Below are 13,523 nucleotides of genomic sequence, written 5' to 3' on the forward strand. Positions count from 1 at the left end.
TTTGCTAGTAATCAATTTCTGATGCTTGAGTATGATTTTTCTTAAGTGACTGCATGGAATGTAATCATTCTTCATACAATTCTGTATATGACGGATATAATAATAACTGATTTTTTTGTGGGGGGGGGGGGGAGTTCCCCTCCCCCTTTCGTACCCCCCCCCCCAATTGTACCCGGCCAATTAGCCAACTTTTCCAAGCTGTCCCGGTCACTGCTCTACCCCCTCTGCCGATCCGGGGAGGGTTGCAGACTACCACATGCCTCCTAAGATACATGTGGAGTTGCCAGACGCTTCTTTACACCTGACAGTGAGGAGTTTCACCAGGGGGACGTAGTGCATGGGAGGATCATGCTATTCCCCCCAGTTCCCCCTTCCCCCCGAACAGGCGCCCCGACCAATCAGAGGAGGTGCTACTGCAGCGACCAGGACACATACCCACATTCGGCTTCCCACCCACAGACACAGCCAATTGTGTCTGTAGAGACGCCCAACCAAGCTGAAGGTAACACGGGGATTCAAACCGGTGATACCCGTGTTGGTAGGCAACGGAATAGACCGCTACGCTACCCGGACGCCATAATAACTGATTTTATTGTCAGAGAAAAAGATGAGGCTTGACCTTTTCCACTCAGACATGACTTGTGTCTTCTCTAATACTACCGTTCTGTCAAATTCACTGAAAACCAGTAACATATCACAAATTCAGCCTGCATCATGAGCGCAGGAGAAGCATTGTTCGATTCCTAAGATGCCAGTGTCAAGGAGTCACAGCGAGGCGGGAACATCAGGGGTCATTAACATAAGGGGAAGGTGAAAGGTCGGCTTATGACCCATTTGGGCCATTTTAATCAGTGTCTGCTCTGCCCCAAGTCTCTACCACCATTTATCAGAATTACTGTTTATCTGGGAAACCATGTACCCTCCAAAATGTAGATCCCACACAAGCATTCCCCTTTTCCCCGTCTCACATATGTGTGGAAAACACACACACACACACACACACACACACACACACACACACACACACACACACACACACACACACACACGTCCACGGAGTCAAATGAGTCACCCAGGACAAGAACTGCTGTCACAGCCCTTTTAAAACTGCTGTGGGATACTCACTGCTAAACAACGTGGATAATTTATTTTCTCATCTGTTCATATTAGCAGACAGAGTCTCTGTGGGACCTGAATATGATAGATGATACGTCCAGAAATTAGCTGAACCATCTGCTTCATGTCGTGGAACAGAAACACACACAGGCAAATGGAAAAAAAGAAAAAAGAAACAAAAAAAGAAAAGAAATTGAACTTTCAGATTAGTTATACGAGTTAAAGGCTACTATAAAGTAAATTTTCTTGTAATATCCATCAAAGTATTTTTGACCGATTTCACAGCGTCGCTGGGGGAACCTGAGAGCAGCAGGATCCTTCTGGAAAAACGTATTTCAGAATTAAATCACTCATTTGCACTTGAATGTTATCTGCTGAACCGAGCTACTAAGACTTCACTGTGGACTCATCTTTGAAACAAGATAAGCTCTTCCCATCTTAAGCTGCTCTGCAAGTTTGGGAAGATTTCAAACATGGATTTACGCTGATTGGAAATACGGGATACTTTGGGTGAGAAGCAATATGTGGACCAAGGCTTGAGATGCAAAGCATAAACTGAGTGCGTTTTGTGCAAATAAGGCTGGCAAATACTTTGCCGGCATTTTCAACCATCTCTCCTCCATCAAATTACTCATGGCAGCTTTCTGAATTCGTTACAAAGATTAGAAATACAGAGGAAACCGCTTATGATAACACCATCTGTCCAGGCTGATATGATCACTGTAAGCGGTCCATCACTTTAGGCAAAGTCGATTTTTTCCCCCTTTTTCTGAATGACCATCTAATTGATGTGAAAAAAAAATTAAACAAATATAATGTAATGTTTTTAGGGCGGACGTGGTGCCATTCATTGTCATGGGAGTTAATAAGAATCAGATTTCCGGGAATCACCTTAGTTTTAAAATAGTCCCCCCCCTCCCTCATGTTTGAAGGACCCAAAATTATCACTTGCTGAGGACAGTTAGATAACAATGACCGGATGATTCAAACAGAGTGAATAAAAGAGGGATTATGCTGGTGGCTTTTGATTATTATAAGCAGTAGATCACAATAAATGGCATCACTATAAGCAGTTTTCACTGTGAAACTAAAAAATGGCTGCCCGTTTTAATATATATGTGAATTATGAGAGCCTATACACACGTATGCTTACTGATGCACAGATGGATGGATGGATGGATGGATGGATAGACAGACAGACAGACAGACAGACAGACAGACAGACAGACAGACAGACAGATAGATAGATAGCCCTCCCCCAAAATGTAGAATGCAGCCAGTTGAACTTCCTTTTTCTTGTAAATACTCTGCTCTTCCTTGGCCAAATCTTCCATTGATTTAATGGCAGGTCACAGGACTCATCTAGTAACCATTAGTACAGACTGTGTAATAAAGCCCAGTGTTTCACAGATGGGTTCAATGCCACGGATACAAAGATAACAAAAACCACATCTTGTTATCTCTGCATGAGCTGCATTTCATTTCCCCTCACACATACCACACTTATCACAAATGTATTTATTTAACGGCATGTTTAGCAGTTAATCAATAGAATATCTTATTATTAAGCAGGCTGGAGCTGGGCTTCGGTTAACATTGATGTGTCCTTACTCTCTATTAACAGATTATATATATATATATATATATATATATATATATATATATATATATATATATAGGTCAATGCGGCATCTTTGTCCATGTCTGTGTCTAAGTTGTGTCTTCGTTTGTTGGCCGGGAGAGTTGGCGCTGGATCGGCTGGGAGAGCTTGGTCTGCTGTGCCCTGTGGGCCCAGGGACCACGGCCCTGCCCGGAGCTGTACCTGAAGAGGTAACACCGAGGCCGGTCCGACATGATGCAGAAGCGGGGCAGGCTAAGCTAACTGCTAGCCCACGCAGAGCGACAGATAACACCGAGGGCGGTCTGGCGGCGGCCTCACCTAGCGTTGACTGTGTTTTTAGTGTCGCCGTGTGGAGTGCGGGGAGGTGTGTCTAAGGTGTCTCTTTCTGTGAGAGCTGGCGTTATCAGCTGAGGGAGTCTGGTCTGCTGTGTCCGGTGGGCTCAAGGATCACAGCTCTGTCTGGAGCTGCGCCCGAAGAGAGACACCTAGGGCAGTCTGACAGGGTGCAGAAGCGGGGCTAAGCTAACTGCTAGCCCATGCAGACTGAAAGTTCCAGTAGTCATCCTGGCTGGCGTTATTTTTGTCGGACAGTGATTTTTTGTTGTTGTTTAGTTTGGATATATGTGTTAGTTTGGATATATGTGTTAGTTTGGAAATATGTGTTCTTGTAGTTTTTGGATATGTTTTTGTCTTTGTGTTGCACTGCTGGGGGAAACAATATTTCATTTCATTTCATGTACGCAAGTAAAGGAAATGGCAAATAAAGTGTTCCTGATATATTACCTAGGTCTGTGTTTTATTACTTTTAACTTATTTTATCTGTATTGTTGTTGAGTTTTATTGTTTCCCTTGTTTTTAATGTAAAGCACTTTGAGCTGCACTTTATGTATGAAAGGTGCTATACAAATAAAAGTTTATTATTATTATTATTTTATATATATAAAAATCAGGAACACTTTAATTGCCATTTCAGTCATTATATATCTGTAAGCACGGGGCAAGATTTTGGTATCAGAAGCGTTTTGGTTTCCGTTTCCATTTTAGTCCGAGTAGTATTGACCCATCACGTTTGAGTAGGCAGCGATTTCTATAGGAACATGCATTGGTTGCATGTTGGCAACAGTCCGTGTGGGGAGCAAACGAGGTGGAACACACAAGCCAAAATGTTGTCTGGACCTAAAACACCTACAAAAAGGGTCGGTGTTGTGTATTTTGTGGAGAAACGTTCTACTTGTGTCGACTGCTTGTCAAACAATCCGGTCGTAGATGCCGTCTCTCAACTCCAAATCCATTGTCATGTGTCAATTTGCTGATCCGACTGCACACAGCCTGTTTATGATCTATAACAGGTCATTTAGAGTCCAGGACACACAAAAGTTGCAGAGCAACGCTGACCAAAGCCAGAGCATTGAATATTGATGTCACCATGTACAATGCAAAGCAGTCACACATTAGTCACATATCAACCGCAGACTTTCTGGTCTGCTGTAACTGCAGCGTTACATGTAAAATGTTATGATACACACAGACCACCTACACTATCAATACTTTTTGTATAACCTCATTCAACCGTCATCATCACCTCAGCTGTAGAAAGTCAACTGCAAAGCTAAGGAGAACTTTCAGTCTCAATGGAGTATTGCCTCTCAGGCAAGCAGGTAACCAAGCAAAAAACAAAAACAAAAAACAAACCACAAGGTAGTGAAAGTCTAATTTAAATAAAACTAAACCAAACTGAACTGTTCAATGAGACAGAGTAGAGTGAGGAATAGAGTGATACTTACTGAAGATGTGCTAGCTTAATGACTCTTCCAGTGTAGAGAGAGAGAGCGCGAAAGAGTGGTCCGTTCAAGTGTGTGTGTGTGTGTGTGTTAAGGGAAGCTGGTGCAATGGCGTAACCCAATCGGCCTGTGTGACAATACACAGAGAGGGGGGTAGGGGGCTCCAACAACACAGCCTATTCACTAGCGAGGAGAGAGGGAGTGTTCCTTTATGCACTTAAGCACACACACACACACACACACACACACACACACACACACACACACACACACACACACACACACACACACACACACAAGCAAAGAGATGTAAAAACATGCACAAGGAAACAATGCATATATACTATTACATGCTGTGCATACACTGACAACCACGCATGCAGTCATACACACTCTCACATAGATGCAATCTTATGCTGTCATGACCCCTCCTCTTTTCTCTCTGTTTCACTTCCCCTACACGGTTGTTTGTTAGCAGAGGGGACATGTTAACACTTCTGAGCAGGAAAAAACAAAAAAAACGAATCGTCAAACTACACAAGCAAATCACCTTTTGATGTCGAAATCAGTGTAAACTAAATAAATATACTAAGCCACAACCTCAAGCCAACAACCAACACCAAGACATCCATCCGCTCAGCGCTCCCTTTGTTAAGTGCCAACATGGCAAAATGCCCTCTACTTACCCACTTCCATAACTGAAGTACCCAGTCCCATTTGCCTCTTGCCTCAGTCTTGGAAAGCCTCCATGGTTTCAAATAAGCCAGCCGACAGATTTACTCCAAATTGACAGTTTTCACCCCAACAAGACATCACATTTTTCAGTATCCTGGCCCACATTCACTGATGCACGGTTCAATGCAGAGAAACTTCCTTCCTGAGCTACGAGGATAAAAAGATCGGCAAACTAAAGACTCCTTTTCAGGCTGGGGAGGAAAAGCCTTTTTGCCACGGTGCTGCCGGTCTAGCCATCCAGATGTGACAGCAGATTTAAGGGAATCTTCTGTCGGGTCTGATGCTTGCCTCCGGTGTTAAACCCCCCCCAATCCCCCTCTTTTGACTAGACAGGCCCAGACCAGACCAGTTTGGCACAGAGTGAGTTTAAATCGCCGAGCCGTTACACATTAGTATGATCTGTGATCCTGTTACTCCTACCACCCTTTAATGGGGACCCCCCCAGCTCCACACTTACAACTCACTCAACACAGCAGACAAACACAAACAGACCAAGCTCTCTCTTCATCTGATAATTACACAAACACATATGGATGGGGTATGCTTAGATATATATGGTCACAGGGGCAAACATGAACAAATACACACCACCCTTTGTCTGTTGTCTGTCTGCCTTTCCCTCTATCTGTCTCTCCCTCGCTCTACCTCTCTCTATTGTTCATAAACACACACTCACACATAATCCTTTTGTTAACTTTGGACATACACTGTCACAAATGCATGCATACATGTACACAAACAGCAGTGTGTGCAGAAAGAGTAACAGAGATAGATGGATAGAGAGAGAGAGAGAGAGAGAGAGAGAGAGAGAGAGAGAGAGAGAGAGAGAGAGAGAGAGAGAGAGAGAGAGAGAGAGAGAGAGAGAGAGAGAGAGCGAGAGCGAACGAGCGAGAAGGAGAGAGAGAGATTGTCTGGCAGGCCATTAGCCCTCCAACACAAACAGAGCCAATAAACCGAGCCATGAGGCATTAATATCTGGCCCCCATTTATCTACTTGCGGAAAACCTTTACGGTGCAACCTCACATCACCTACTGTTAAATGGCCCACTTTTCATAGAATACAATCAACAGGCATACGCCATGCCATTTTCTAAAAACAAGCTGACGGAAATAAAACAGTAGATGAACATATTCTATTTAGATCAGACCGTTACCCATTTAAATGTAATCTTGTTTGAGTGTTCAGTATCTGCACCTGGCCTAGTGACTGTTGGTCTACATTTGCCTATAGGCTACCAGTATCTACCATGCACACACTGCGCTCCTGTTCTGCTTCCACTTGTGTGATTTCACTCCATTTTTCAAAATGTTTTTTTTTGGGGGGGGGGGCATTTTCCTCCCAATTGTACCCGGCCAATTACCCCACTCTTCCAAGCCATCCCGGTCGCTGCGCCACCCCCCCTGCCGATCTGGGGAGGGCTGCAGACTACCACATGTCTCCTCCGAAACATGTGGAGTCGCCAGCCACTTCTTTTCACCTGACAGTGAGGAGGTTCACCAGGGGGACGTAGCGCGTGGGAGGATCACGCTATTCCCCCCAGTTCTCCCTCCCTCCTGAACAGGCGCCCCGACTGACCACAGGAGGCGCTAGTGCAGTGACCAGGACACATACCCACATCCGGCTTCTCACCCGCAGACATGGACAACTGTGTCTGTAGAGACGCCCGACCAAGCCGGATGTAACATGGGGATTCGAACCGATGATCCCCGTGTTGGTAGACAACGGAATAGACCGCTACGCTACCCGGACGCCCCTTCAGTGGATTTATGCGAAACCATTGAATGTTTTATGTAAAATGCCCAAACCATGCAGTCACTTCAGATAAGATAATACAAGCCTTTGTATAAAATTGGGACGCTACATACCGCCAACAGAACTGCCGTGTCTTTTGCTGGATGTCTTGGTTTCCTGTTTGAAGGAGTTCTCATCGTCCGCATCCCCATCCCCCCACCAAGATGGCTGGCCGTATAGAGGGGTACCACGGTGCAGTGCAGCAATGTCTCCTGGAAAGCGCACAAATACATTTTCAGCAGGCTTTAGATACAATGTAACAACTGTTGCTTTGTTGTTGATGGACTACAGACCAAATAGTTACTGTCAAATTGTATTTCTAATGGCCTGCCTCAACTGGGAATTGTCTACGTAAAGTAAAGTGAACCCAGCTGGTTTGTGTGTGTAAATGTTGGTCTGTGGTTGTGCATGGATGGTTGCATGAGTGTGAGTGTGTTGCAGTATGTACATGGATCTTTTAATTCCCCTCACTTGGAGGTCTGGTCTGGCCGGAGCTAGTTGCACTGCTGACCTACTTACAGAAGTTTGGCGTGTAACACACACACACACACACACACACACCCACACACAAACGTGCTTTCTCAGAACCTTATTCTCTCTCACACAAACATGCAGCTTCTAAATTGGAGGGACTTTCCACTTGCCTCCCTGTCTCCCCTCGCGAGTTACACACACAAATAAAATGAGAATGACACCAGAATACAATTCTGTGGTGCATTATTTTCACTCCAGTTGTGCGTTGCACACAGAATGCCTTCTGTAGTGTAATAGGACAAATATGTTACAAGCCAGCTGCCGATTTTACCACATATTTCATTTTTCCCCAAGGACTTTTCTACATTTCAGAGTCAACTCTATCACTACTCTACCACAGCAAAACAGCTAATGTGAGGCGTCTGGGTAGCATAGCGGTCTATTCCGTTGCCTACCAACACGGGGATCGCCAGTTCGAATCCCCGCGTTACCTCCGGCTTGGTCAGGCATCCCTACAGAAACAATTGGTCGTGTCTGCGGGTGGGAAACAGGATGTGGGTTTGTGTCCTGGTCGCGGCTCTAGCGCCTCCTGTGGTCGGTTGGGGTGGCTGTTCGGGGGGGGGGGGACTGGTGGGGGAATAGCGTGATCCTCCCACGTGCTACATCCCCCTGGCGAAACTCCTCACTGTCGGGTGAAAAGAAGCGGCTGGCGAGTCCACATGTATCGGAGGAGGCATGTGGTAGTCTGCAGCCCTCCCCGGATCAGCAGAGGGGGTGGAGCAGCGACTGGGGATGGCTCGGAAGGGTGGGTTAACTGGAAAAAAGTACAATTGGGGAGAAAAAAGACGGGGGAAAAACCAGCTAATGGTATGTGCACTGAGCAAAAATGGGGAGGTTTTCTGTCAGGACCTTTCGTATAAAAGCCAATGAATGTGTTTACTGTAAAGTACAATATTTGTGGGTAAATCTTGGTGTTACAGTGGAACAATGGTAGGATTACTTCCACAGAGCCACGAGCAGGGAGTCATTAAGAAAGGATAACAGATGGCATTGCTACTCTGCTTGCATCTTTGCATGTCCATGTGTTGTGTATGTGCATGTGTATATATGTGTAGGAGTGATGCCTTTATTTGCTTCTTTGGGCTAATGCATGTGTGAGTGTCTGACACTGTGTGTATAAGAAAAATTGAGGTTGGCATATGTGTTTAATACCATGTACTGGCCGGGCACATTACAACCCAGTTACTACGTACAGGGCTAAGTCAGTGTCACCCCGTTTTAACATCTGGAGCTTAACCAGAACCCCCGCTAGGACCCCAGCCCAACTTGATGATGTCACTTATTGAGGGCAGCCTCAGAGTTAAGCCTCTACAGCCTATTAAGAGGGTGTGTCTGGTTGCTGGTGCAGTGGTTGAAACCCACCCCCTTCTAACCACCTCTACCCTCTACTGGTTAGGAATAAAATACCACCATAGCGCTTCCTTTTACATTACAATATCCTAATACCGGTGTACACAGCTCTTTTCTATGAACAGATATTTTAGTACATTAATGTATGTGTAGTCTTCCATAAATTTACTGGAATAAGGTTGAAAGTATTATTGGATTTTGGCTTTTATAGTCTCTCTATTCTCTGTTACACATCTCATCCTTCCTTTGGCAAAGCGGACTGCAGCATTGATTTGTGTCTCATGTAATACTTGTGAATCTACTATCATTTACAGCAAAAGCTGCCTATGTCACAAGATCGGCACCAAGTAGGATATACAAACCTATCCCGTGAGAGGACAAACGTCCAAACCTTCTGTGGCCACTCAACCCTATTACTGAAAGGTACATTCCTCTCTGCCCGGGGAACTGACGTTTTTCAAAAATACAGGGCTCTGATTGGACCATTCACCCTCTATAAATAAGTACATGGATTAGAGCAGTGGGCTTTGAGAAATAAAAACAGATCCATAATCAGACCACTCACTTTCTTAAAATAACAGCAGCTTATGATCTGACCACTCGGATTCTTGGTAATAATTACAGCTCTGTTTTCATGCCACGTAGTTTTCAGCGGATAAAAGGTCTGTGATTGGACCACAAGCAGATAATTACAGTTGCGTGATTCAACTGCTAAACTTCATGAAAATGAATACAGCCTAGTGAATGGGACTCTGACCCGAGCCAACAAACTCATATTACACCTCTCAACGCAATATTGGCTCAGAAAAATTAATGGTGTTAGCGGGCAGCTTTATAATGAGACCGGACTGTTGAGTCTGTACCTGCATAAGAAAAATAAATTCTTACCAATTGCTAAGGTACTGCGAAGTAATACGAGCACGTACTTGGCGGCCACTTTATTAGGCTTGTCAATGCAAATAGCCAAACAGTGAATCGTATATCTGCAACTCGATATATGAAGCGGGAGAAATGGCCAAGAGGTTCAGTTGTTTGACAAAACATTAGAATGGGGAAGATGTTTGATCGAAGCAACTTTGATTGTGAAATGATTTTTGGTGCCAGATGTGGTGTTTCCAGCATCTCAGAAACTGCTGACCTCCCAGGATTTTCATGCATTACAGTCTCCAGAGTTTACAGAGAATGATGCAAAAAACAAAAATAAATTTCTGTGGGCAAAAATGGTTTGTTAATGAGAGGTCAGAGGAGAATGGACAGTCTTTCTTGCTGACAGAAATACCCAAATGACCACCCTTTGCAACAGTGGTGTGCAGAGGAGTATTTCTGAATGCACAACACATTTAACTTGACGTGGACGGGCTACAGCAGAAGAAGACCATGCTGGGTTTCATTCCTGTCAATGAAACAACAGTGGAAATGCAATCGCTAAAACTGGACAATATGAAAAGCCTTGCCTTGGTCTGAAGAATCTCGATTTCTGCTGCGACATGCAGATAGATGGCAGTGTCAGAGTTTGGCATAAACACCATGAATACCTTCTACCTTGTGTCAACTGTACAGGCTGGTGGAGAAGTACAGGCAGGAAGAGTAACCCATGGACTCAAAAGACATTCTGGACTGTGTGCGTGGAAAATGAGAAAATGCTGTGTCAAACTGCTGCCAACAAGCCTGAAAAGTGAAGACTGAACTAAGAGCTGGGCTTGCTTTTCCAGTTTGCCAGTAGAATAAATTATTTATAAAAGCCAGAATAGTCCACTCACCAAGATTTTATTCTTAGGCGTGCTAGCACCATGTCTGACTACATCATAACTAGGGTCATGAGCTCACTGCAGACCCTTGTCAGGGAAATAGTGCAAGCGCTGTAGGTGAGTGCTTAGGTAGCACTGTGCTAAAAACAGGCCCTGATTGAGGAGATCTCGGTTGCTGCCGCCATGCTAAGAAATAGTCCGCCACACTACATTCTCTACATTTATATTGGGATAAAATAATCCACACATATCATGTCAAAACAGGTCTTTTTTGATATCGATACTATTAATTGCTTTATTTTGGTTCATTTGCTTTTGTTTCTTGTCCATGTGTGCACCCATGTCTCATTAATGTCATGCAGGTTTGTATGTAGCATGTAGTAGTGTAGTTAAGTCAAATTTATTTGTATAGCCCTAAGTCCCAATTTTGTCCCAAAAATGTTATAATTAAAGTAAGTACAATGTACAAAGCACCCCTTAGCATCCTTAGACCCTCATAGTAGTATAGTATAGTATAGTATAGTATAGTAATAGTAGTAGTACCAGTATTAGTACCTCTGTAACTGTGTGTGTCTGATCCCACCCCTCCTTAACCTTATTGGCTTGCTGAACTAAAAGAGGGGCTGATGAGCTTCTCGCATCAGCAAAAGTTGACATTATTTCAACTTTTAAAAGAGGTGGGCTGCACATGGGTCTAGGTGCTAAAATGAGGTAAAGGCTCGTCGTTATCAAGGTTTAAGAGCAGGAAATTAGTCCAAACTGTCCAAAAACTCCTCAGTGACAAAACTTTTGTCCTATTAGGCGTGAGAACACATCACGACATTTGTTCCCCAGGAAAGATCTCCAAAGTCCATGAGTATTTATGAGACACTGAGAGTTGTCCTGTCCCATTAGGAGTTCATAGCAGAATGGGACTGAGATGAGATAAAGATGTATGTGTTCATAACATGGCAGCAGGGATATATGAGGAACGCCTGACAACATGGAGCCTATTGATCCGAATGGAATTATCCGTTTTATGAATGACTTTATCCATGATGCTCTCCATTAAGCTCTAGATCTTGTTCCATCTCCACCAAAATTAAAGTTTAAGCATCTTCGTGCTTCTTGGCAACTGGAGAAATGCAGCAATGCAATAGTAACGATTTCACAAAACATCCTTCAGTAGAATATTCAATCAAACTTTGATTGCCCTAACATCCCTTCCATTAGTGAGCAGATGCCTGCAGCTGTTGTGTAAGTTGCTGAGTTGTGTGTGTGTGTGTGTGTGTGTGTGTGTGTGTGTGTGTGTGTGTGTGTGTGTGTGTGTGTGTGTGTGTATATATATATATATATATATATCAGGATGTATTTATGAATCTCAAGTGATACCACAGCATAAACACCTAACCTGGGATGGTTGCAAACATGTAGTTTTCTGATGGCTCTGGTCCATGCCTGACTCAGTGGCCTTAAGCACTGTTTAAGTGCAATTACATCCTATCATGAATGTCACTTGCTTGGTGACAAACGCTATCCAAAAAAGTCCATGAAATGTGTGTTACATTGTGATGCGCACACTGCAAATAAGACGACAATATGCAATAATTATTTCACTTTGTGGTTCAAAGCATTATAAATATTGATGTCACAGTTTCTCTTAGTAAGAAACTAGTTTAGTGCGGGTAGCAAGATCCTGAATTTTTCAGTCCTGAGCGTATTTACGGCAAACTTGATTACCACAGGCACAGGTCACTGCAATTGGGACAAGAGTGCTTGTAGTGCGACCTTTCCATAGAAAACAATATAAAGTACAGGTAGCGCTTTTTTACAGGTCTCCATTAGACACACTACGCTGCAACATAACATGCCCTGTCTTTCGCTCACCTGAAATCTTCTCCTCTCCTTTGTGAGTGTCTGCTGGTTTAGCTGGCAGCTCTGTGGCAGAGGTGACCCCATCTACAACTCTGCTCTTGCTTGGACTTTGAGTGCTGCCGGTTGGGGACTTGGGAGTCTTGGCAGGAGTTTTGGTGGGAGACCTGGTTGTGGCGGCAGTGGTGGGCTCACCGTTGGATGTCTTCTTACTCAGCTGAAGACCACTTGTGAACTTCTCATGCTGTGTGTGTGTGTGTGTGTGTGTGTGTGTGTGTGTGTGTGTGTGTGTGTGTGTGTTGGGGGCAAAAGAATGGAAAATGTATTCAAGAAATGGCAAGATAACAACACAGCATTTAACTATGAACATGCTATTTTGTCTTGTTTAACAATATATTGTGTAGTTTTGTTGTGAAATCCCTCTTGCACTTGGTATCAGGCTCAAAAGTGTGTGTTACAGACATATAAGTACTAAAGTAGTTTGGAAATCAGTGTTGCATTGTGCATGTATCAGTCATAAGGTCTTTATGTTTGTGCGTGTGAGTGTGTACTGTATGTGTGTTTTACCTTTAGAGCTTCTTCAGGGACAGTGAGCTCTCCTCTTACCACAGTGAATAAGTTGGTATGTGAACAGGCCGGTCAAGGAAAAATCGGAAACAACAGTGAAATATTCAAATGTACAAACATGTACATGCACACATACTTGCACCTGCACACATATATGTATATGCACACAATGCTTACTACCCGTTTTGTACAGAACACAGTGGCTCTCTATTCATCAAGAGAATTTCCTCTCTAGCAGGGAAACACGCAAAAACCTTTTTATGAGCAAAGTGTGCACCCTTTCCATACAAATTCTGAATAGTACAGTCAGATAAAATGAACATAGTAGGGGTTGAGGGGCATACCATGAACTGGAATAACAACAGCACTTTGAGTACCATGTGATATCCATATAGAACATTTGGATATGCATGGATATATGCATGGAT

At 43.8% G+C, this 13,523-nt stretch overlaps 1 protein-coding gene across 3 annotated transcripts in view; it reads right to left on the bottom strand.

Moving 5' to 3' along the window:
• Positions 1-13,523, bottom strand: part of cep170aa (centrosomal protein 170Aa) — a 350,414-nt gene that overhangs the window by 23,558 nt on the left and 313,333 nt on the right. For all 3 annotated transcript variants that reach the window (XM_056291285.1, XM_056291286.1, XM_056291284.1), the window contains exons 6-8: positions 13,096-13,151; positions 12,544-12,772; positions 7,120-7,257 (exon numbers count right to left, since the gene is read on the bottom strand). In XM_056291285.1, the coding sequence (XP_056147260.1) occupies positions 7,120-7,257; positions 12,544-12,772; positions 13,096-13,151 (423 nt within the window). The remainder of the gene's footprint in view (positions 1-7,119; positions 7,258-12,543; positions 12,773-13,095; positions 13,152-13,523) is intronic.

The sequence above is a fragment of the Lampris incognitus genome, chromosome 13 (genome assembly GCF_029633865.1).
Source record: "Lampris incognitus isolate fLamInc1 chromosome 13, fLamInc1.hap2, whole genome shotgun sequence".
In the NCBI taxonomy this organism is placed as follows: Eukaryota; Metazoa; Chordata; class Actinopteri; order Lampriformes; family Lampridae; genus Lampris; species Lampris incognitus.